General features: G+C 33.5%; 1 protein-coding gene and 1 pseudogene across 1 annotated transcript; one reads left to right on the plus strand and one right to left on the minus strand.

Moving 5' to 3' along the window:
* Nucleotides 1-960: 960 nt before the first annotated feature.
* LOC109793303 (alcohol dehydrogenase-like 7) lies at nt 961-12294 on the plus strand (annotated as a pseudogene).
* LOC109793302 (neutral ceramidase 2) lies at nt 12230-21152 on the minus strand. Its single transcript, XM_083068140.1, has 9 exons — nt 20833-21152; nt 19177-19385; nt 17758-18057; nt 15819-16074; nt 14902-15160; nt 13866-13991; nt 13703-13766; nt 13375-13544; nt 12230-12959 (listed from the first exon to the last, which is right to left on the minus strand). Exons 1-9 carry the CDS (start codon nt 21135-21137, stop codon nt 12405-12407), a joined length of 2244 nt encoding a protein of 747 aa, XP_082924266.1. The 5' UTR covers nt 21138-21152; the 3' UTR covers nt 12230-12404.
* Between the last annotated feature and the right edge of the window lie 1036 nt (nt 21153-22188).

Raw genomic sequence — 22188 nt, forward strand, 5'->3', positions numbered from 1 at the left:
GAGTTCTATGAAATTCACACCAATCGATTTTAAAAGGACCTAGTTGACGATCGATTATGGTAGGAAATTCAAAAAATGACGCACTATTTATGTCATGAAAGATCTGTCTCCTTGAAACGGTGAGTGTAATAAATATTTCTTGCTTGTTATTTCGTACCCAGTCTCCTTTTCATCGACCTCCGTACTCTACCTGTCTAGGATTTCCCTCCTTTTCACTATAACAATCCCTTCGTTTTCTCCAATCCGAGCATACATGGAGGTGTTTATTGTCCTCCTTGTTGCCAACTATCACTTCTTAACTTTTTGCTGCTCTTTTACTGATTTGTCCTTCCTTCATTTTTATGTGACTCAGGGCGAAAGCTCTTACTTCTGACATCGTTTGACAATTCATCTTTTATAGGGATACATCAAAATCACTTGACCTCAAGCCCTTCTAGAAGGCTATGACTGCCATTTTCTCATCTAGAGATGTTATTCTCAAAGCCACTTCATTAAACCTTTGTAGAAAATCCTTCAATGACTCCCCCCGTTGTTGCTTGAGATCAAATAAATCCAATGTAATCGGAGGTTTCCTCTTGTTCGCCGCAAACTGCGCCATGAATAACCGATTAAAAACATCAAAGTCAGTGATTGATCGGTCAGGAAGACCACTAACTAATCTAAAGCTGCCTTTTTTAGTGTTCCCATGAATAATTTGCAACAGATTTCCATGCTTCCTCCGCAAATCAACATCTAAGCCCGAAAATCTGTTAAATGTTGACTAGGATCTTGGGTTCCATAAAAAGGTTCCACCTGTGGAACCTGATGGTCTTGTGGAATGGCCTTGGCCTCTATGGCTTCTGAGAAGGGTCTAAAGTCCCTTGGGACTTCTGTCGTCAAATTGTCCTCCACCGGTCTGAAATTGGCTACTATCATAGCCTACATCTCATCAGCCGTCTAATTTCATCATTCTCTTGCTGAATGGCCTCCTCCCTTTCCTTGGACCGCGCATTCTCTTCTCTTAAGCCATTGATCAGTGCCATCATCTCCTCCATAGTAGGGTTTTGGGCGTCATGATTCGGTGTGCTGCCTCTCGCCATTTATTTTAAACTTCTTGGTTTCTTTCTCGAGTTTGTTCCTTGAGGTGTAGGAAGAGTTTTTTCCTGACCCCACGGTGGGCGCCAAAATGTTCCTGCCAAGGGGACGTCTAAGGTTTTTCTCCTAGGTCAATCCTCCTAAGCCAGAGCATTCGAGAGTAAGTCATCTGCCCTCTTAGCTCTAGGGTTTGAGGTCTTATACTTTCTTGTTTATGGGCCTTATGGGCCCCGTGAGCGTGGGGATTTTCATGAAGATTTTTATTTGGGAATATTTGGTTATTAATGATGGGATTTTATCTTTGATATGACTACCACTATTAAAGGCCTCGCCCTGTGACTCTCGATGAACTATTGTCTTAGTAACAACGTCTCGAAATTTGCATGTAAGGCATCTCGGGTTCCTAGTCTACCCCTCTTCTCTAGAGGCATATCTCCACTCGACAGAGAGGCTTTGTGGATTTCAATAAATGCTCCCTAAGTATGATCATTCTCGAATCTTCTTTAAGAATCCCCTGGGAAATCATATCAGATAATGACCGAGGCGGTACATATGTAAAGGTGTGTCATGTAATTTTCATCAAAACATGTTTTTATTTTTTAATATTTACTATTTCTTAGTATTAATTGTTAACTGAGGTTTAAGTAACACGAGTGGTTGCCAAATTGTAACGGCAGTTGCTAGAAGAGGTGGTGAGCCATTGGTTATTGAAGAGATCATTGTGGCGTCACCAATGCCTCGTGAGGTGTGGATTCGTATTATATGTTCCTCTCTCTACCACAGTGACATCACTTTTCGGGACATCCAGGTTTATCATTACTTATTAATTATTTTGTGTTGGTCTTTAAAGTTCTTATTTATTATTCTTACTTTTTGTTTTCATGGAATTTTATATTAGTGATACCTTTTGAATGGTTTTTTATATGCCTTTTTCTATATTTTGAATAAGCATGGCAATCTAACTCGCTTCCGTGGATACCCGCCCAAACTCGTCCCAATTTGGACGGGGAAAACTTACGTTGATAAGGTTCGGGTTCGGATTTAGGTTTTTTCCGATTGATAAAATCGGAGGCGCAGGCGCGAGCAGAGATATTAATACCTGCTCAGTCCTTGCCCTCACCCTGCTTAATAATATAATTAAAAAATTATTTTATATATATATAAACTAAACTTAGAAATCTTTATATGTAAAAATTTGTATTATCTTACTTTTTTTTATTTTTTAATTTTTTCATATTTATTAGAAATAAAAAATATACTTTTTTTTTTTTAAAGTCTAGGAGCGGGGGTAGGAGTGGGGCGGAGAAACTTGAACCCTGCCAGGGACGGAGATGGATACCCAAATTTTACTCCCAACGGGTATCGGGAGCGAGGGCGGGGACGAGGACTATAAAACCCGCCCCCACCCTGCCCTGTTGCCATGCCTAGTTTTGAAGGACCCTCTTGCCATTTTTCCAAGAGTTCTAGGTCATGAGGCAACTGGGTGAGTTTCTGCATTTTTTATATATTTTTTATAATGTTTTTATTCACTGAAAATTTTATGCTATTCCCCATAAAATTCAAAATTTCATATATGCCCTTTCTGCATTAATATTATTGGACACTTTTGGTGTGTTTGGATTTGAAATTTTAAATTCTTAGTATTTGAATTACTTTGATTTCAATTTCTATCATTCCTAAAATATTTTGTTTGGATAAGTCAATTCAAATTTCTCAAATTTTAAATTGTTAGGTTGGATATGATAATTTGATTTCATCATAGTAAAATTGATTTTAAAAATATATTTATATGTTGAGATTTTTAAATTAAATTTTATAAAAATAAATATTAGCTAATTTTTAAATATTTAATAATTTTAAAAATTAATATTAGATAATATTTAATAATTTTAAAAATTAATATTAGATAATATTTAATAATTTTAAAAATATTTTTGAATATTCAATAATTAAAAACATGAAGAAATAAGAGATAAGATAAAAATATATAAGTAAAATAAGAAGAAAAAAAATGAGAAATTTCAAATTCTTACTTTATTGGGAGAAAAATTCTACTATTTAAAGAATTTCACAAATACTTGAATTTCAAATTCTTTATAAATTCTTCATCCAAACAAGGTATTTCACCTCAAAGAATTTGAAATTCTTCAAATAAATAAATTACTCCATTTAAATTTCTCATCCAAACACATTCTTAGGTTCACACACATGTTTTCAAACTAGTATAATATTGTCCACTTTGGACGTAAATCTTTGTAATTTTGCTTTTTGTCATCTCCTAAAAGGCGTTGTACTGATGGAAACTATATGTGTTTTATAAACCTTTATTTTTCTTCACAATTTATAGATGTGAGACTTTATTTGTGTCTCAACAAATATAAACTCAAGTTATTTTTTTTTTCATAATTTTTTTTTCCACAAAGCTGTTAGTAAAAATAGATTATTATTTCACTAAAATTGTCTAACTAAATGTATATAGTGCAAGATTTTAGTACTTGTTTGGATGACTGTTCTGAACATACTTTTGGGTAATGTTGGTCTGCAATCACAGCCTGATATGGTTGTACCAACCTGTAACCAACACAACCAACATGTTATTATTGCATCATGTGATCCGTAATGTAAAAGAATTATTTGTTTGCTGAATTTTTATTATGGACCTTGGGTCACAGAAATAAACTTTCTTGGTTACTTATGGTATAATTTTGAAGAGATGTCTCTAGATTGTGTTAAAAATTAAAATCGCTTGTAAATAGCCTAATTATCAAGAAGAGATAATTGTTAAAATCTAATTCTCAGGTGAAGGATTGATTTATGATGTAAATTCTGTGACTATATATGTTTCTTCATTTGTCTTATCTTATGTTGGTTGTGAACTATCTGCTGCCTTTTGCATCCACTAATTTCTTCTTCATGCTCAAACATTGAAGACTATCGCAGCTGATGGTGTGTTTCCACCAATTTCTTTTTAATCATTCTATGCGATTACAGGGTTATGGAAAGTGTAGGGAAGGATGTAACTGAAGTTACGAAAGGTGATTTGGTTGTTCCTGTTATCCTTCCAGAATGTGGAGAGTGCATAAATTACAAATCAACCAAGAGCAACCGTTGTACTAATTTCCCTTTCAACGTGTCTCCCTGGATGCCTAGAGATGGTACAACTAGATTCACTGACCAAAATGGAGATATCATATACCATTTCTTGTTTATTTCAAGTTTCAGTGAGTACACTGTGGTGGACATTGCCAATCTAATAAAGATTGACCCAGAAATTCCTCCTAACAGGGCATGCCTTTTCGGATGTGGTGTTTCAACAGGCAATTTCCTTAACAATCTAAACACTAAATAAGTAATGTAAATAAATAACCAAATCTACTCTAAAGAAAAATATTAGCAGCATGGTACTATTTATTTTGGTCGCGCCAGAGGTGTCCTTTGGATCAGAAACTAATCTTCTTGCGTTACCACGTTGTCACTAACCTAACGAGTTTTTGTACACTTTTAAATTAAGTATATAGTAGTCTTTTAAATACATTCTATATCATTGGTTAAAATTTATTGAGATGTGAATCTCAATAATTATTTAATGAGTTTCACTAATATTTTATCTTTTAATAAACTTGAATCAATAATAAAGAGTATAATTGAAAGAATGGTATTGTTGGCATCTTATTCTTTATTCTATACTGCATTGATATTACAGTGGATACGAACTTTATCAAACCAATCAAGTAATGTTCCAAGTTAATGAGGGAGAAAGAATATTTATTTAATGAACAGAGACAATATTGAACAATCAAGTGAAACTTCAAATTTTCATATCTGTACCATCAAGTGTTTCTGTATTCAAAATTATGATCAAATTATTTGGTTGTGAATGAATAAAAAATGTTATGTTATATTACAAGATAACAAAATTCATTTGATTCAATGTTTTGAAATATTGATAAATTCTTCCACTTCTAGGAGTAGGTGCTGCTTGGAGAACCGCAGGTGTGGAACCAGGGTCGACAGTAGCCATTTTTGGGTTGTGATCTATTGGATTTGCAGTATGGTTTCTTTGCTCACGGCTTTGTTTTCTTTTTGACTTTGGTTAACACTTAACAGTACCGAAATGGTTATCACGATTCATTTGCCTAGGTTATAGAGGGAGCCAGACTTTGTGGAGCTACTAGGATTATAGGTGTGGACATCAACCCAGAAAAATTTGAAATTGGTAATCCACTGTGCTATGATCAGTTCTAGGAATTATGGAATTAACCCGAAGAACTAAGAAGAACAGAGAACCCTGGAATAGAAAGAGTTCTGAGACAGTATGATTGATTCACAAGATTGGGAAATTTGTTTACACAACTGATTAACCAATTCTGTATCAGACAGTTTTCTAATATACTAGTTGGTTTTCCCAACGAACTACTAACTACTAAAACACGAAACTTTGACCAAAATAATCCTCCTATTATTAACTATCCTCACTTAACTACCTGTAATTCCATCTAATTACAATTTGTCCCATATCAATGCCCCACCCTTACAAAAATCCTTGACCTCAAGGATGGAAATTTGGAAATCTTTTCATCAAATCATAGTAAAATTCCCAAGTTGAGTCTTCAGGTAGCCGATGCTTCCATTGTACAAGTACTTTGGTGACTGCCTTGCCTTGTCTCTTAACTGTCATACGATCAATTATAGCTTCTGGTTCCTTCTCATTGCTGGAATCAGTAGCAGAAATAGGAATATTGACAAAAGTAGTAACTTCTCCAACATGCTTTTTCAATTGAGAAACATGGAACACATTGTGGATTTTTGATTCAGCTGGAAGTTGCAGCTTGTAAGCTACTGATCCCACTTGATCAATGATCTTGTAAGGTCCAAAATATTTAGGAGCCAATTTAGCATTGATTCTGAAAGCTACTGAAATTTGTCTATATGGATGTAACTTCACATAGACCAAGTCTCCTATGTTAAACTTCCTGTCAGATCTGTGTTTATCAACCAATTGCTTCATTCGATCTTGTGCTCTCCTCATGTGAAATTTCAAAAGTTTAAGCATTTCCTCCCTCCTTTGAAGACTTCTGTCGACCAACGCCACCTTAGACCAACGCCACCTTAGATTCACCAGGTAGATATGGTAAGTAGATAGGTGGGGGCTGACCATATACTATTTCATAAGGAGTTGCTTTAATGGTGCTGTGATAATTGGTGTTGTACCACCATTCAGCTAAAGCCAACCATTTAGACCACTGTAAGGGAGTGTCAGCACACATACACCTGAGATAAGTTTCAAGACATCTATTCACTACCTCAGATTGGCCATCTGTCTGAGGGTGGTAAGCTGTAGAAAGTTGAATCTGTACTCCTTGGAAAGCCATAAGTTCCTGCCAGAATTGACTCACAAAAATAACATCTCTATCGCTTGTTATGGATTCAGGAAACCCATGCAATTTAAAGACATTGTCCAGAAAAGATTGAGCTACTTCAGCTGCAGTATATGGGTGAGCTAATGCCATGAAATGAGCTGCTTTGCTTAGCCGGTCAACTACCACAAAAAATAACTTGTTTCCCATAAGAACTAGGCAATCCTTCAATAAAGTCCATAGTAATATGTTGCCACACATGCTCAGGAATAGGTAAGGGCTGCAAGAGACCAGGAGATGCCACTGTCTCATACTTACATCTTTGGCAAATACTACATTGTTGGATAAACCCCTTCACATCCTTAGTCATGCCCTTCCAATAAACCATTGCCTTTAGTCTTTGGAGGGTTGCAGTTCTTCCCGAATGACCACTTGAAGCTGCTGTATGCATCCAACCCAAAATATCCTGTCTTAATTTGAAATCCTTACCAATAACCAGCCTACCCTTCCTCCTTAACTCCCCTTTATCCCAACTGAAATGTTTATGTAAAGTTGTTTTGGTCTGAACCTCACTGATTAACCTTTGAATATCACCATCACTTTCCCAAGATTGCTTGATTCGAGCTAATAAATCAGATTCTGACTGATGAACTTGGATAGCACAACAATCTGTAGTTCCCAACCTAGAAAGGGCGACAACAACAATATTGTCCTTCCCTTGCTTATATTCGATGGAAAAATCAAACTCCAACAATTTAACTAACCATTTCTGTTGAAAAGTGGTAGTTAATCTCTGTTCTAACATGTACTTGAGGCTCCTGTGATCAGTCCTGATAATAAAATGTCTATTTAACAAGTAGTGCCTCCATTTTTGGACAGCAAACACTACTGCCAATAACTCCTTTTCATATGTAGACAGGGATTGTTGTTCTTGATTCAGGACTCTACTTATGAAAGCTATAGGGTGCATCTCCTGCATTAGCACAGCTCCAATTCCAAACCCCGAAGCATCTACCTCCACCACAAAGGTTTTGGTAAAATCTGGCAATGCTAAAACTGGTGCCTGTACCAGTTTTGTTTTTAAGGATTGAAATGCCTCCTTTGCTTCTGAAGACCAACAAAACCCTTCTTTCTTTAACATATTAGTTAATGGTTTAGCTATACTTCCATATCCCTTAACAAACCTTCTGTAATAGCCTGATAAACCCAAAAAACTTCTCAATTGTTTAATGGATTGAGGCAATGGCCAATTTTGGATTGCTACAATTTTGCTTGGGTCAGTGGCTACCCCCTCTCGAGATATATAATGTCCCAAGTATTCTACCCTTGTAACTCCAAAATAGCATTTAGACCTCTTGGCAAACAATGAGTGTTCTCTCATGGTTGTCAAAACTTGCTGCAAGTGGCCAATATGGCTTTCTAAACTACTCAAATAGTGTTTAAAGACCTCATTCATCAATCCCTGAAAAGTGGCAGGAGCATTGGTGAGGCCAAAAGGCATTACCAAATACTCAAAATGGCCACTATGTGTTTTAAAACCAGTTTTATGGATATCAATAGGATCCATCCTCATCTGATTGTAACCGGATCTCAAATCGATTTTGGAAAAAATCACAGAGCCATACAACTCATCCAGCAGATCATCAACAAGTGGTATTGGAAATTGATCCTTCACTGTATTCTTATTTAATTCCCTGTAGTCCACACACATTCGCCAAGAACCATCTTTCTTACCCACCAAAACAACAGGACTTGCATAAGGACTGTTACTAGGCTGAATGATACCTGACTTGAGTGACTCTCTCACCAATCTATCAATTTCATCTTTCTGTTGTTTCGCATATCTGTAAGGCCCTTTGTTCACTGGATTAGAGCCCTGCATTAAGGGAATCTTGTGATCATATCCTAATCTCTTTGGAGGTAAGCTGGTTGGTTCATCAAATATATCCGCAAACTGACTTAGCAGTTCATCGATTGCTCTTGGTAATTCAGGTTGGTCAGCATGAGTTGTTAAAGAATGCAACAACCCTTCAGAAGCATCACCTACCTGTAAGACAGACAAATGAACACCTTCTTTAAGAGCTTTAGTCACCTGTTGTTTCCTTATAGTCTTGATATTGGTAGAAGAAGCACCTCGCAGCACATGCTTCCTGCCACTAACAGAAAATTTCATAGAAAGTTTGTCAAAATTCCAAACTATATCTCCCAATGTAACCAGCCACTCGATTCCCAAGACCAGGTCACAACAACCTAAAGGTAGTAACATCATGTCAGAAGAAAAATTAGTATTCTGAATAGTCCAACCAAAGTTCTTGACCATTGAAGAAATTCTGACTTTAGTACCATCAGCCACAATAACATTCATAGTTTCCATTTGTTGTATCAAGCAACCTAATTTCCGAGCAACTTGAACATCAAGGAAATTATGAGTACTACCGCTGTCTATAAGGATATGCAAGGTTTTTTTTTATAATAGCCCGTAATTCGCATAGTTCTAAAACTAGCAATACCAGTCAGGGCATGTACAGAGATCTGAGGTTCAATCAAATCCTTTGGACTGTTCTCCACATCCACATCTTCACTAGTGTCAACTGACTCACCATCATCAATTTCCATGACATGAATTTGGAGTTTTTTATGGGTTAATCCGTGTTCTGCGGTAAAAGGTTCATCACAAAAGTAACATAGACCTTTAGCTCTTCTCTCACTCATATATGCGGGTGACAGGTTTCTAAATGTTTTGGCCTTCATAGGTGTGGATTCTGCAAGTTTAGATGGATTGGATAGTATAGGTGGTTTATTGGGAAAAACCCAAGTCCCACATCGACTAAAGATTAGGCAATTAAATAGTATATAAGTGGAGAGCAACCCTCACTTTACAAGCCGGTTTTGTAGGGTTGAGTTAAGCTTAATCCACTATTCTAACAAGAAGAAAATTGTGGTTTCTGGTTTTTCAGAATTGGTTTGAATTGAGGGTTACTTAAGGTAGAAGCTTCATACATTTTTGCAAGGGAAAATGCTTTTCTTACCGAATCAGGTTGGAACATTCTGACCATCATTTGAACATCTTGTTTTAACCCTCCCAAGAAACAGCTTAGTTGGTGTACTTCAGATAATTCCACGCGTGACACAATCGAATCGAATTCTTCATGATATTCCGTAATAGAACTTTTTTGTCTTAGCTTAATCGGTTTTGTAGGGTTGAGTTAAGCTTAATCCACTATTCTAACAAGAAGAAAATTGTGGTTTCTGGTTTTTCAGAATTGGTTTGAATTGAGGGTTACTTAAGGTAGAAGCTTCATACATTTTTGCAAGGGAAAATGCTTTTCTTACCGAATCAGGTTGGAACATTCTGACCATCATTTGAACATCTTGTTTTAACCCTCCCAAGAAACAGCTTAGTTGGTGTACTTCAGATAATTCCACGCGTGACACAATCGAATCGAATTCTTCATGATATTCCGTAATAGAACTTTTTTGTCTTAGCTTCATTAAGTCCGCCATTGGATCCTCACAAATTTCCCCAAATCTATCCAGCAAGATTCGTGTATATTCCAGCCAAGAAGGTAAATTTTCTAATCCTACAGTTTTCACATAAGCACTATGCCATTGAAGTGCCTTTCCTTCGAAATGTACCACTGCTAACCTCACCTTATAATCTTCAGGTGTGTTGTCAACCGAAAAGAAAGTCTCACACTGGATTAACCATTGTTTAATCCCGTCGCCGTTAAATCTTGGAAAGTCTAAACGCGCCAATCTTGTATTGCAAGAATAAGAAGATTTCCCGCCACGTATGGAACTGCCCGAATGAGAAGGTGGTGAGTTATCTTGTGTATGTTTTTGAAACAGTTCTTGCATGTGCTGGATCAAGGTTCGCTGCATTGATGTTGCAAGTTCCATGAATTTCTCTTCCATCTTGGTACTGATGCGCTCTTCCGCTTCATGAACAGATGCTTGAATGCGCGTGTTTTCTGCCATAGATGATTGCGAAGGAAGGAACCAAGCTAATACCAATTGCTATGATTAGTTCTAGGAATTATGGAATTAACCCGAAGAACTAAGAAGAACAGAGAACCCTGGAATAGAAAGAGTTCTGAGACAGTATGATTGATTCACAAGATTGGGAAATTTGTTTACAGAACTGATTAACCAATTCTGTATCAGACAGTTTTCTAATATACTAGTTGGTTTTCCCAACGAACTACTAACTACTAAAACACGGAACTTTGACCAAAATAATCCTCCTATTATTAACTATCCTCACTTAACTACCTGTAATTCCATCTAATTACAATTTGACCCGTATCACACTGTTTGTTTAATAACATCATATCAACCATCATATAATATATTGTTAGCCATGCTCAAGGTATATAGCAGGAAGAGGTGTAAGAGTGCTAATGATATTATAATGCCTACTGTGACTGAAAGTTTGAGAAGACCAGAAAGTTGACAATGTTGCTGCCGGCACACATGAACTACAGAAAAAAGGAGATTACGTAAAGTTTTGGGCTAACTTTGAGTGGAAAAAGGAAAAGAGGTTTACTGGTCCCTTGAAGTTTTCGAAAATGATAGCAGTTTAGTATCAGTTCCAAAGAGGGAAATTCTGGTTTAGTGAACATGATATCACTCATCTGATTCCAGTTTCTATCAGATATGCTTTTATGATTTCTTTTGATTTTATTTTCTGTGAATTCTGAATTTGATTTCATGGGTTTGTTCTTCTCTTGTAATCAGGAAAGAAATTTGGAGTAACAGACTTTGTCAATGCTGGAGAATGTGGGAACAAACCTGTGAGCCAGTTCTACCCTCTTGAGGGCATCAATTTTTAATCTTAATTTTTGTTGAAATTCCTTTCTTGTTTCTAGATATAACATGTTCTCTTTGCATGATATCACATGAAAATATTAAAAGAATTTTGTAAGTATTGTAATATATTCATGAGTTCAATATATATACTATTTGTCTTCTAAACTATATCCAAATGTGGCTGCTGAGCAGATTATCATAGAGAAAACTGGTACGGGAGCAGATTATTGCTTTGAATGTGTTGGTATGGCATCATTGATTCTTGAAGCATATGCTTCTTGTAGAATGGTACGTGTTACTCTCTCAAAGTTCCCAAACATCCTTGCACATTCATATATAGGCAAACAGTGATAATGTGACCTAATCTGTAACTAAATTATGATTTTGACTGATCACTACTTCACAAAGCTTGAAAGGCCACTTAAAGCAGTGAAGTCTTAGTTTGTGCCAACTAAATTGAAATTCTCTATTCTGTATGAAAAAGACTCTTTGCTTAAATAGGAACAGGCTTGATTCAACTTTGCCAATAATTTGAGCTCCACAAATCAATACTTCATGAAATCATAAGTTGAAAGCTGATGATTTTGCCTTCAGGGTTGGGGAAAAACAATTGTGTTAGGAGTGGACAGGCCAGGAGCCAAGATAAACCTCAATTCTCATGATGTCCTCCATGACGGGAAGAGCCTCATGGGATCCTTATTTGGAGGTCTCAAACCCAAGTCTCATGTACCCATTCTCCTTAAACGTTACGTAGATAAGGTACTGTATGCAATTTCTTATATTTTCATTTTTGAACTATGTTGTCTGGCTGTGTCCCATCAATATTGATGTATGTGTTAGACTAGTAGTAATACTTATGTAAGATTAGTATTAAACAAATAATGAAATATCAAATCATTTGGGACATTTCTAGTCTATTAACTTTTTTCCTCTTATATCAACAGGAGTTGTAGTTGGATGAATTTGTCACTCATGAGGTGGAGTTTAAAGACATCAATAAAGCTTTTGATTTATTGAGTAAAGGACAGTGTCTTTGATATGTGATTTGGAGGGATAAATGAGTACATTGTTATGTATTCCTAGCCCTTGAATAATATGCAACATGAAAAGTATTGGATCTTTTGTATTTGATTAAAACATTTTCAATAAAACAGGGCTCCTATCTTATTGCACTGCAAATGCACTTGAAGCACCAACAAAGTAACTAATAGGGGACAAAATGGTGACCCTTGTTGCTCCAAAGTGTTTTAGTCTGTATACTCCAGAAACTGCTTCATTTGGTATTTCCCATTCTATGGTAGCCAGGCCTTGATAGGAACTATTATCTACTTTCCACTTGAGAAACAAGCTTAAATCGTCATCATCATACACAGCAATCCATCTTTCCCCTTGAAGCCTCTCCACTGCTGCAAATGTGCCTTCTGTTAGAAGGTCATATCTTGGATTGGCACTCCAGAATGTAGCACATGATGTGTCTCCCTTCGTAAAATAGCCTTCCTTTGGAAAGGATATGTCTTCCTTTATGTCACCAAATTTGATTCCTTCTGGAGGTGAGTCTCCAAAGGGACCCAATAAGAGTTTTATTTGTACAGATGAGAGATCTGGTGGTGAAGGACCTTTCAAAGGGATGTTAATTCCTTCAACCATTGCTCGTGCTAGTTTCTTAAATTCTTGGATGTATGCTGATAATGTGTGAGGACCATACAATGTTGAAGCAGCCTGCAAATTACATTATTACTTATTAGCATTAATTTAGATCTAGTTTGTCTCAAAATTAAAGCCTGAAAGCTATGTGGTAGCATGTACTGCATGCTTATGACTGGTCTGGTATAAGGGAAGGGTAATAAAGAATGTAAGTGAATGTTAGCAAATGATTATTTTTTGGAAAAAATTTCTTTTCTTTTTTCTAAACAATTTTTGAATTATTTCTTTGAAATAAACTGAAGCAAAAACATTTGATTTTTCCAAGGTTTGATTAATCAGACATTTATTGGCTGAATTTAAGTTAGCTTCTTGCCTCTCCTAAAGTTAAATAAGATCGATATTCCATAACATCAATTGCTTTTGTCTAATATGGATATCTAATAAGTTTATAGAAACTTGATGATTTGGTATCCTCTTTTATTCAGCATACCTCATACCGTTGCTGCTTATATTCTTCAAAAGTAGCAATATATTGTGAGTAAGTATTTGTCAGTCCTGCTATAACCACATGTGTCTCATTATTGAATTCTCCATTGCTGCTTGATATTAATGTCTCCTTCACTGCCTCCCTTAGCCTTCTGCCAGCCATTGTTGTAAACTCTATAAAACTCAGGATTGGACCATGTGAGCATGTGTTTGTGTTTCTCTCTACTTAACAATTATGCAGATCATGATTTGATGGAGCCTTTATTCATATAAAAGAGAAATTCTTTTTTTTCCTATTCAATTTAAGATATGACATTGAAAAGAATACAAACCTCCTGGTACAGAAAGAATGATCAACTTGCCCAATCTGATGATTTGAATTGGAAGAATTGCTGGCTGTACCAACATCCAAAACTTTCTTGATTAGTACATTGCTATGCATATTGTTATCTTTGATTGCAAAACTATCTCATTAGCACTTAACTGTAGTCTTACCGCCCAAGGATAAGGATCAAACATTTCCCCAGTGCTCAACAAAACTTGCTTTGGGTTCTGGCAATCCACTTGATATTGACTTGGTTCTTTTAGTAAATCCCTCAAACCCTTCCAAAATGGATTAATCTGCACAAATGGATCGAAGTTAATAGCACTTAGGTAGAAAAATAAGCAAGAACATGATGCCAACACAAGAAAATGTTCTTGAATTTCCATCTCAGGTTTATTAATTGAACCTAAACGGGGAGGTTTCAAAGTGTTGCTAATTATACTTGGAAGGTGAGTTAACATATGTTTCTTCCTAAAGCCAATATACACATAACAACATCCACAAGAATATAATTAAATTTTTTCATATATTTTTAAAATATATACAATGTCAATTGATGTAGATTAACAAAGTATTAAATAATTTTTCATTAATATAAGATTTTATAGATAAAATTTATATAATAGAAATTTTCAATCCAATAGTGAATTTTTAAAAGTTATTTAATTATGTTGTTTTAACTAGCATTGGTCTCAGTCTTTTTACATACAAACAAGGCCCTCACATATGATATATCTCCTCAATGAGAATGTATATGGTGAAAAAAGCTATTTTTATATAAAAGTAAAAAAAAATCTTGGCCATATAATTATGCAAGGATCGTCAAGATCAAAAAGTATAAGTCACATAACCATCTGACTTTTTAAAAACTCAACTTTTTTGTTAAAATCTTGAAGATCAAATGGCTAATATTTGTTTGTCACTTTAACAAAACAAAAATAAGTCCTCTCATTTGATGTCTCCTGTGTGTGTTAGCCGCCCATATGAATTCACAATCTCGCAAAGCAAAAGTAAAGAGGGAAAACTGATGTTCCTCACTTCCCCATTGGTTTTAAATTACTTGAAACTTAGTAACCCATGAACATTGTGATTGAAAGATAGCCTGAAAATTATATTTTTGGTATTGGCTTCAAATGCTTTATATATAAATCCATCACTCCTAGGAAAAGTATTTGAATTGCAATGCAAGAAAATAAAAGGATTTACCTCTGTATCACCTTGTTGAAACCCAAAAGCACCTGGTCCATCTGTAGTTCCTGCTGCAAAACCAGGACCAAGTGCTGCAGGGCAAGTTTTCACCACCTTGTTGCTATCCAATTTAACTTCAATGTCTGTGAAGTTCAGGTACACATGACGATAGTCAATTTTCCCTACCAGTTCCCCTGAAGCAGACTCAAACAGTTCCACAGCAGTTTTGAACTGCCTTTCACCTATGATCTTTGTGCTTAATATTTCATCTGGGTATCTGCTCCATGCAAAATTATAAGCACTTCCTTTTCCACAACTACAAGCATAAGAAAGCACATACATAGCAAGGGAGACATACAATACAACACACGTACATCCGAATTTAGCAAATTTAAAAAAAGACAAAACTTAACTACAATACTATAGATATTATTCTCCAATCAATGGAATTTCACCTCAATAGTAAACATTTACATCTGATATGCAAATTTCAATAATATGTATTTACGTATATTATTGAGGTAAAACTTTTGCACCTGTCTAAGGGTTTCTAGTACAACTTCCATTCTGATTGAAAAACAACAAACAGTACCTATTATGGTGTACTTAAGTTTTTCCCTTTTAAAAATTATAAAATGTGATTTAATTGTAATATGTCCTTTTAAAATTTATAAGACGTGATTTAGTTGTTATAAAACATATAGAAATACTACTGACACTCTCGTACTAATCCTCTCTTTACTATTATTGAAAATCACAAATTTTGCTTTGGTTCAATGTTCAACTAGAAATATTTAAAGTATTCATGTAGTGTCTGACATGAATTTATTTTCAACACAAGTATGGCATGACAAGTTACTATTTAGAAGTTTGTGTTTTCATGAAAAACAAGCATTTATAGGCCTCATCTTTGATTAGAGAGACTTCTTGCATACCCGGGTCCCCTGCCAACACAAAGTTGGTCATTGCCATTGCATGAAGAATGGTTGAAGTCACAAGGTTTTCCATTATCGATGCAAAATGCTCCTAAAACATTTGGTGACACATCTCCAACATTTGATTGGCAAAATGCTCCAACAAATAAGGATCCATCATTCTTCCTCACCTTGGACGCTTGGCTTGCTTTTCGGTTGCAATCCTTTCCTCCTGTAGGCTTAATTGATCGTGCTATTTTCACTAGTTGTCTAATATCTGTATTAAAATCAATGTCAATCTTTTCATAAAATTAATAAACAGACATTAAGAGAAAATTTTATTGAAAGTTCAATATCCTTTGTCTCTAGTCACTCTAGGATCAGTAAAAAGTTTAGAGTTAAACCCTACTTTATGTTTACTAGTTAAAAGACAGACAATCCATGTCTTCTATATGTTGTTGAGTTTTTTAAATTAAAAATAAAAAAAATATTAAGAGATATATATAACTACTATAATTGAGAGGTGAGTTTCAAAATATAAAATTGTCTAAAAAATAATTGTGTATATTAAATATGGGTTTTTAATAACTGTGCATTGTCTGTGTTAGAAAATTTACACTCAATTAACTAGAAAATGCTTTTTTATGACTTTTAAAGTAATTAATAAAAAAGTTAATAAATTTATCATACACAGTTATTTGTAAAAGTATGACTTTGACCCATATAAATAATGACCCTTATAGACAAAATGCTAAGATGAAACATTTCACAAAGAAATTTTTACAAAAAATAATAATAATAATAATAATTAAGATGAGTCATTTCTCTTTAAAGTTAAAACAAGTAGTAATTTATATAAAAATGAGGCTTTGCAAATAGATATATATATATATATATATATATAGAGGAGGGTTCAAACGACACCGGTGTAACTTTTACTAAGTGTTACACCGCTTAATAACTTTATATTAAATGTGAATTTTGAAAATCCAACCGTTAGATTGAAAGTTTATATCTCTTAGATCATATATATCAAATTTTGTTAAAATCGAACAACAACTTAAAGGTAATCAAAGTGTTCATATTTTAGTATATTTTGAAATATATATATTACGTCAATTTTGTGTTATGAGAATGAAGTATCAAATCATCTTAGATTAATATAAAATTTGATATATATGATCTAAGAGATATGAACTTTCAATTTAACGGTTGGATTTTCAAAATTCACATTTAATATAAAGTTATTAAGCGGTGTAACATTTAGTAAAAGTTACACCGGTGTCGTTTGAACCCTCCTCATATATATATATATATATATATATATATATAAACATCATGTGCCTTATAATATTTATAAAAACAAGTTGAATTTGTTTTTTTTTTTTTTTGTAATGGGAGTGTTGGATAAATGTTTAGCCAAGAGTAGGTATTGGTTCACTTTCTTAACTCATCCAAGTCATGACGGAAGGTGTTCAAGTCATGTCAAATAAATGTTCAAGGTGTATCGAAGAGGTATCCAAATCAAAACCAAAATTGTGACACAATGGAGAGGTGTTGGACACATGTCCAAAGCATGATTGAAAATTGTCATGTTCAAAATGTGTCAAACATGCTAACATGACATTCTGTAAATGTGTCTCACTATTTGTGCTTCTTATATGACAATATAAATTGTTAATGCATAACATATTTTCTCCTCTTAAAATTACTTATTGTGCATGTCGTTTGCATATAAATATAGGGAAAAACAAGATGAAGAGAATCTAGTTCAATTAGTTAAGTAAGCAAGGTATGTAAGTTGTTCTAAATTTTTTGATACCAAGTTTGATTACAATGTTTAAAAAAATGAAGAAGTAGCGAAGGGAAGTTTTCTATAATTTTAAAAACATGGAGTGTCAACCTAATTAGCATCAACTTTAAGAGAAGTAAATGTAATTACCCCTAAAGTTTTTGATACCTGGTTCTGTGGAATTGGTGTTTGAGGATGAAGATTTATTTTGAGAAGCAAACCAATCCTCAAAAAGTCTTGCAGCAACACCCTTGTTATCTCCGCTAATTAGCTTGTTGTCTCTGCTCATAGAGGTACCATGTGTTGCAAACCAGCTAAATGCTCCAATACTTTTACCACTTGCTCCATCCATAAACCTCAAAAGGGTCATTTGTGTGTCAACATTAGTGGGATATCTTGCTCTCTCCTCTGCAGGGTTTTGCAGATATGCACTCGGACTCCTGTTTATACCCGCGTCCTTCACATCTCCTACAGAAACCAGAAAAAGCAAGATATTAGAACTTCTAGATCCTGTGCAAGCTATCCTACCCTATTTCACTTTTGGAAATCAAAAACCTTATGGCTTGTCTAACATTTACTACTTTGAATTGAACCACCCTATTTCATTTTAAGATATCAATAACCTTATGGCTTCTCTAACATTTACAACTTTGACTTTTCTATATAATAATAGTTATATGAAAAATGCTAGCAACACATTCTCTAACATACTTACACACTCCTCTTAATATATTTACTCACATTGGTCAAAATTTATTGAAAATTATAAAATTAAGAAGAAAAAAAGAGAGTCATTAAATTGGGCATGAAATCCACCAAATTTTATATTTTCTAATAAATTTGAATCAACTAGAAATTATATGTTTAAAAGAGTGTCACAAAATGTGTTGCTAACATTTTTCTACTTATATATCTATGTGAAGGGAGCTAACTTACACTCATTTATTTTTTAATTGGAGTAAGTTAACGAGTTATACTTGCGTGTATTTTAAAAGAAATGATCAAACATTTTTCTACTTATTCAAATTCACTCATGGCATGTTTTCTTCGGTGTTTGAATCAATCAAATTCATGTCCATTTGAAAGTAAGAAATAGTAATAAATTAGACATCTCAATGTGGAGAGAGAAGAAAAATGAGTTCCAAGTATACTCTCTATAAATTGATCTCTTTCAAGATTGTTTTTCTATACATACTAACTTGAAAGTTGAACCACTGACCTACCATTGTTTTAGAGACAAGATCATTTGCAAATTATGTCACATCATATTGGCTAAAAGAACTTGTGATATTGCATGTAAGATTTTCCCAAATTTTATTTAAAGAATCATTAGCTAGATTTTATTTTATAGGTTATTTTATTTTTAAATAAATTTTATGTAAATCTCACTAAGCATAGTGGAACTAGATATTTAATAAACTAACATAAAAGATATAGCAAATAATTAAGAAGATAGACTAACTTAAAAGTAGTATTTCTCAGATATTTAACAACTAATTAAGGCATCAATGGAAAATAAAAAATAGAGTAACAAGTCATCCAAGAGGTTGAGTTAGATTATAAAGCATGGAGACACAAATACGTTACCTATATTCATAAAAATGGAACCAGGCTTAAGGTTATTGTGAGCTTGAATAATGCTTTGTTCTATGGCATTAGCAATGGCATCAAAGGATTGTTCCACAAAACCCAGAGAGGTCACAGAATAAACCACATATTGAAGGTAACCACCAGGGCCAGCGTGCGTGTGAGTCCCACTGATGGCTACATTTTGTTCGGTATACAAATTTCCAAACCTTTAAATAAGTTAACCATGAAGCAAAAAGTCAGGTTTTTTTTTTCTTTCAAAAAAGTAACTTAATAAAAAAATTTATTCATCGAAATTATAATTAAGACACCAAAATTTGAACATAAAATTTTGTGCATTTTCTTTCAACTTGAAATATATATAATTTTATATTCCAAATTTATTATAAACTTACTTTTCTCTATATAAAAAAGATTTTCTCATAATCTCGAACGTATATGCTTCCTAATAATTAATGGGACAATCAATTGACATAAAATTTCAAACTTTAGCACTTAATAACTTTCTTTAGTATACAATTTTAATTGTTGGACTGTTGAATTATTTTGTATTATCTTTTGGATATTGTATATTAAATTTTGCATAATTTAGACAATTGTCGATAGCAATTACTTATATTTTAAATAAAAAATATTATCCATTAAAGTAAATCCTTATAATAAAATATCAATTACTTTTTTATTTGCATTAAATTTTATAAAATTAAATGATTTTATATAAACTTTCAATTCAACTAGTGGAATAGTTAAATTTATACTCAAAATTTTCATTAAGTAATTAATTGAGTATGTTAATAAGTTATATCGTGTGTTTTAAGAAAATTACGGTTATAGCTACTAATATTATATTTTCTAAAAGTAAATTGTGTATATAAACACTTGCTAACCCACACCAACGTTCATCTATGTTTTGGTTGAAGTAAATTAATAAATTATATAATAAACGTATTATTTTAAGATAATCATAATTAGCGAATAGAAATCTCATATCTTTACTTTTTTTAAAAATTAAAAAATATATAGATAAAAAATAATAGAATGTTTGGTTACTTGAGGAGGCAGGTTTGAAGTGTAATTTACAGTGAAATAAATAAAAATGAAAACAAAAACAAAATAAAATAAAAAGATAATGAGAGGTGTGATTTTATAATGGTAAGAGTAATATTACCAAAAAAAAATGTGTACATCAAATAAATGCATCACTTTTTTTTTATTATTATTATTAAAATTTAGGTGAGTTGAGTCCTATAAATTCATTATAATCAAAGTCAACGCAAACTTTTAAGATTTAGAATTGTTTATAGAAGTATTTATACAAATTATTCACCAATAAAGTTTTTACATTGATAGAAATTAAATTCACATCCTTTTAGGGTATGAATTTATTTCACACCAACCAGATAATTTTTGTTGATTGTATCACCTTTATTATAAGTATAGTTAACTTTTTTTTTTTTTAAAAAAAAAAGATAGTTATACATTATTAAATCCGTATATTTGATCAATTTGTTATTAAATCCGTATATTAATTTGATCAATTTGTGTTATGTAGAATGATCTGACTGGCCCAATTACCAAGTTGATGTTGTATATTTAGCAATATTCAAGTGATGGTTTTAGTTTGCCATATGAAATGAGTCAAAACTGTTGTTGTACCTTGAATGAAGTCTCTCAAGCACCTTGATAGTAAGAAGCTGAGATGCCATTCCAGCATCAAGATTGACAAAAACAAACCTAGGCCCTTGAAGGCTCTCAGCCACAATGAAAGTCCTTGCTCTTAGCCTGAAATGAATACCAGCTGTGTTCTGTTCCATGTTTGCGTAACCCATCATGTTCACATCAGCAGCAGGACCAGTCATGTCATAGCTCCCAACCCCAATTAAGTACTCACCATGTGTGCCTTGCATCCAAGTCCAAACACACACCAAAACCGATGCAACAGTTATAAGATTTTTAGCCATTTTGCTAGTAACTAATAGTTAATCTTGGGTTGGTGTTAATTTTCTTATATACATGATTTTGTGGCTCGGAATTTCTTGGATTTGGAGAGCTCTTGCTAAATGTTATGGTTCTTTTTTGCCTACACTAAGCTTTTATGTTGGCACTGAGTGTTACTGCATAGGTGAGGACGAATGGGAAGTGACAATCAAGGAAATTTCTGTCCTTTATCGTGGGATTTACTTGAGCTAAGCCGAATGTGCATGTTTTTGCATATTCTAATGTACGAATCTTCACTTCAAGGGCATGTGCATGTTTTTGCATATTTTAATATGTACGAATCTTCACTTCAAGGACATGGAAGAATGGTTATGTTTAGGAATGTCCACACTAGTCCTCCGTTACTTACTCTGGTGGATAAATATTTGAGTTGTACTTGTTCTCATGTCTATACAAATATCTATTAAGTGTGGGTTTTCACACATTTATTTAATACGTGTGGATATTTATTTTTAAAAAGTAAATAATTTTAAAATACTTTAATAATAAAAAAAAGTAAAAGAAACTACTCATGATGTTGAGAGCAATTCTCATTACATTGAAAGCATAAGAAAAGAAAACTAAACTCAAGAATCAAGATGTTCCATCCTGAGAGGTTTTGAATGATTTCCTTCCTTTGTTCTATGTTTTCTCTCCAACCGTATGTTTTTCTTTATAGTTTATAGATTTTTTTTTAATCTTGATACTTGAAATTTTTTTTAACCTTTTTAGTTCTTATATTTTTTTTTGTAATATTATTTGTTTGTATTTGCATAGTAAATTTTTTTTATTTTGTGAAAATAAATAAAAAATTGTCTTAACAATGAACTGTTAAAAAATTATTTTATAATTTAAAATTTAAATTAAATATTTAATATAATTATTTCTTTTTAACGTTTCAAAACGGAGGATATGGTACAGTTTTGTTTTTATTCTCTTCCTAACCACGTAATGTTTTTTCTTTCAAATTGGTTTGAACATGTACCACGTACACTCACTGTTCCGAAAAGCTAGTGCACATCCACACACAACGTT

This window comes from Cajanus cajan, chromosome 2 (genome assembly GCF_000230855.2).
Source record: "Cajanus cajan strain Asha chromosome 2, NIPB_CcT2T_4, whole genome shotgun sequence".
Classification (NCBI taxonomy): Eukaryota; Viridiplantae; Streptophyta; class Magnoliopsida; order Fabales; family Fabaceae; genus Cajanus; species Cajanus cajan.

Coding starts and splice junctions, on each gene's coding strand:
- LOC109793302 (XM_083068140.1), bottom strand. CDS start 21,137: ATGGCTAAAAATCTTATAACTGTTGCATCGGTTTTGGTGTGTGTTTGG. Junction 19,386..20,832: donor CTTGAGAGACTTCATTCAAG/GTACAACAACAG, acceptor ACTTATTTAAAG/GTTTGGAAATTTGTATACCG. Junction 13,545..13,702: donor CATTCTTTCTGTACCAGGAG/GTTTGTATTCTT, acceptor TGAGTTTTATAG/AGTTTACAACAATGGCTGGC.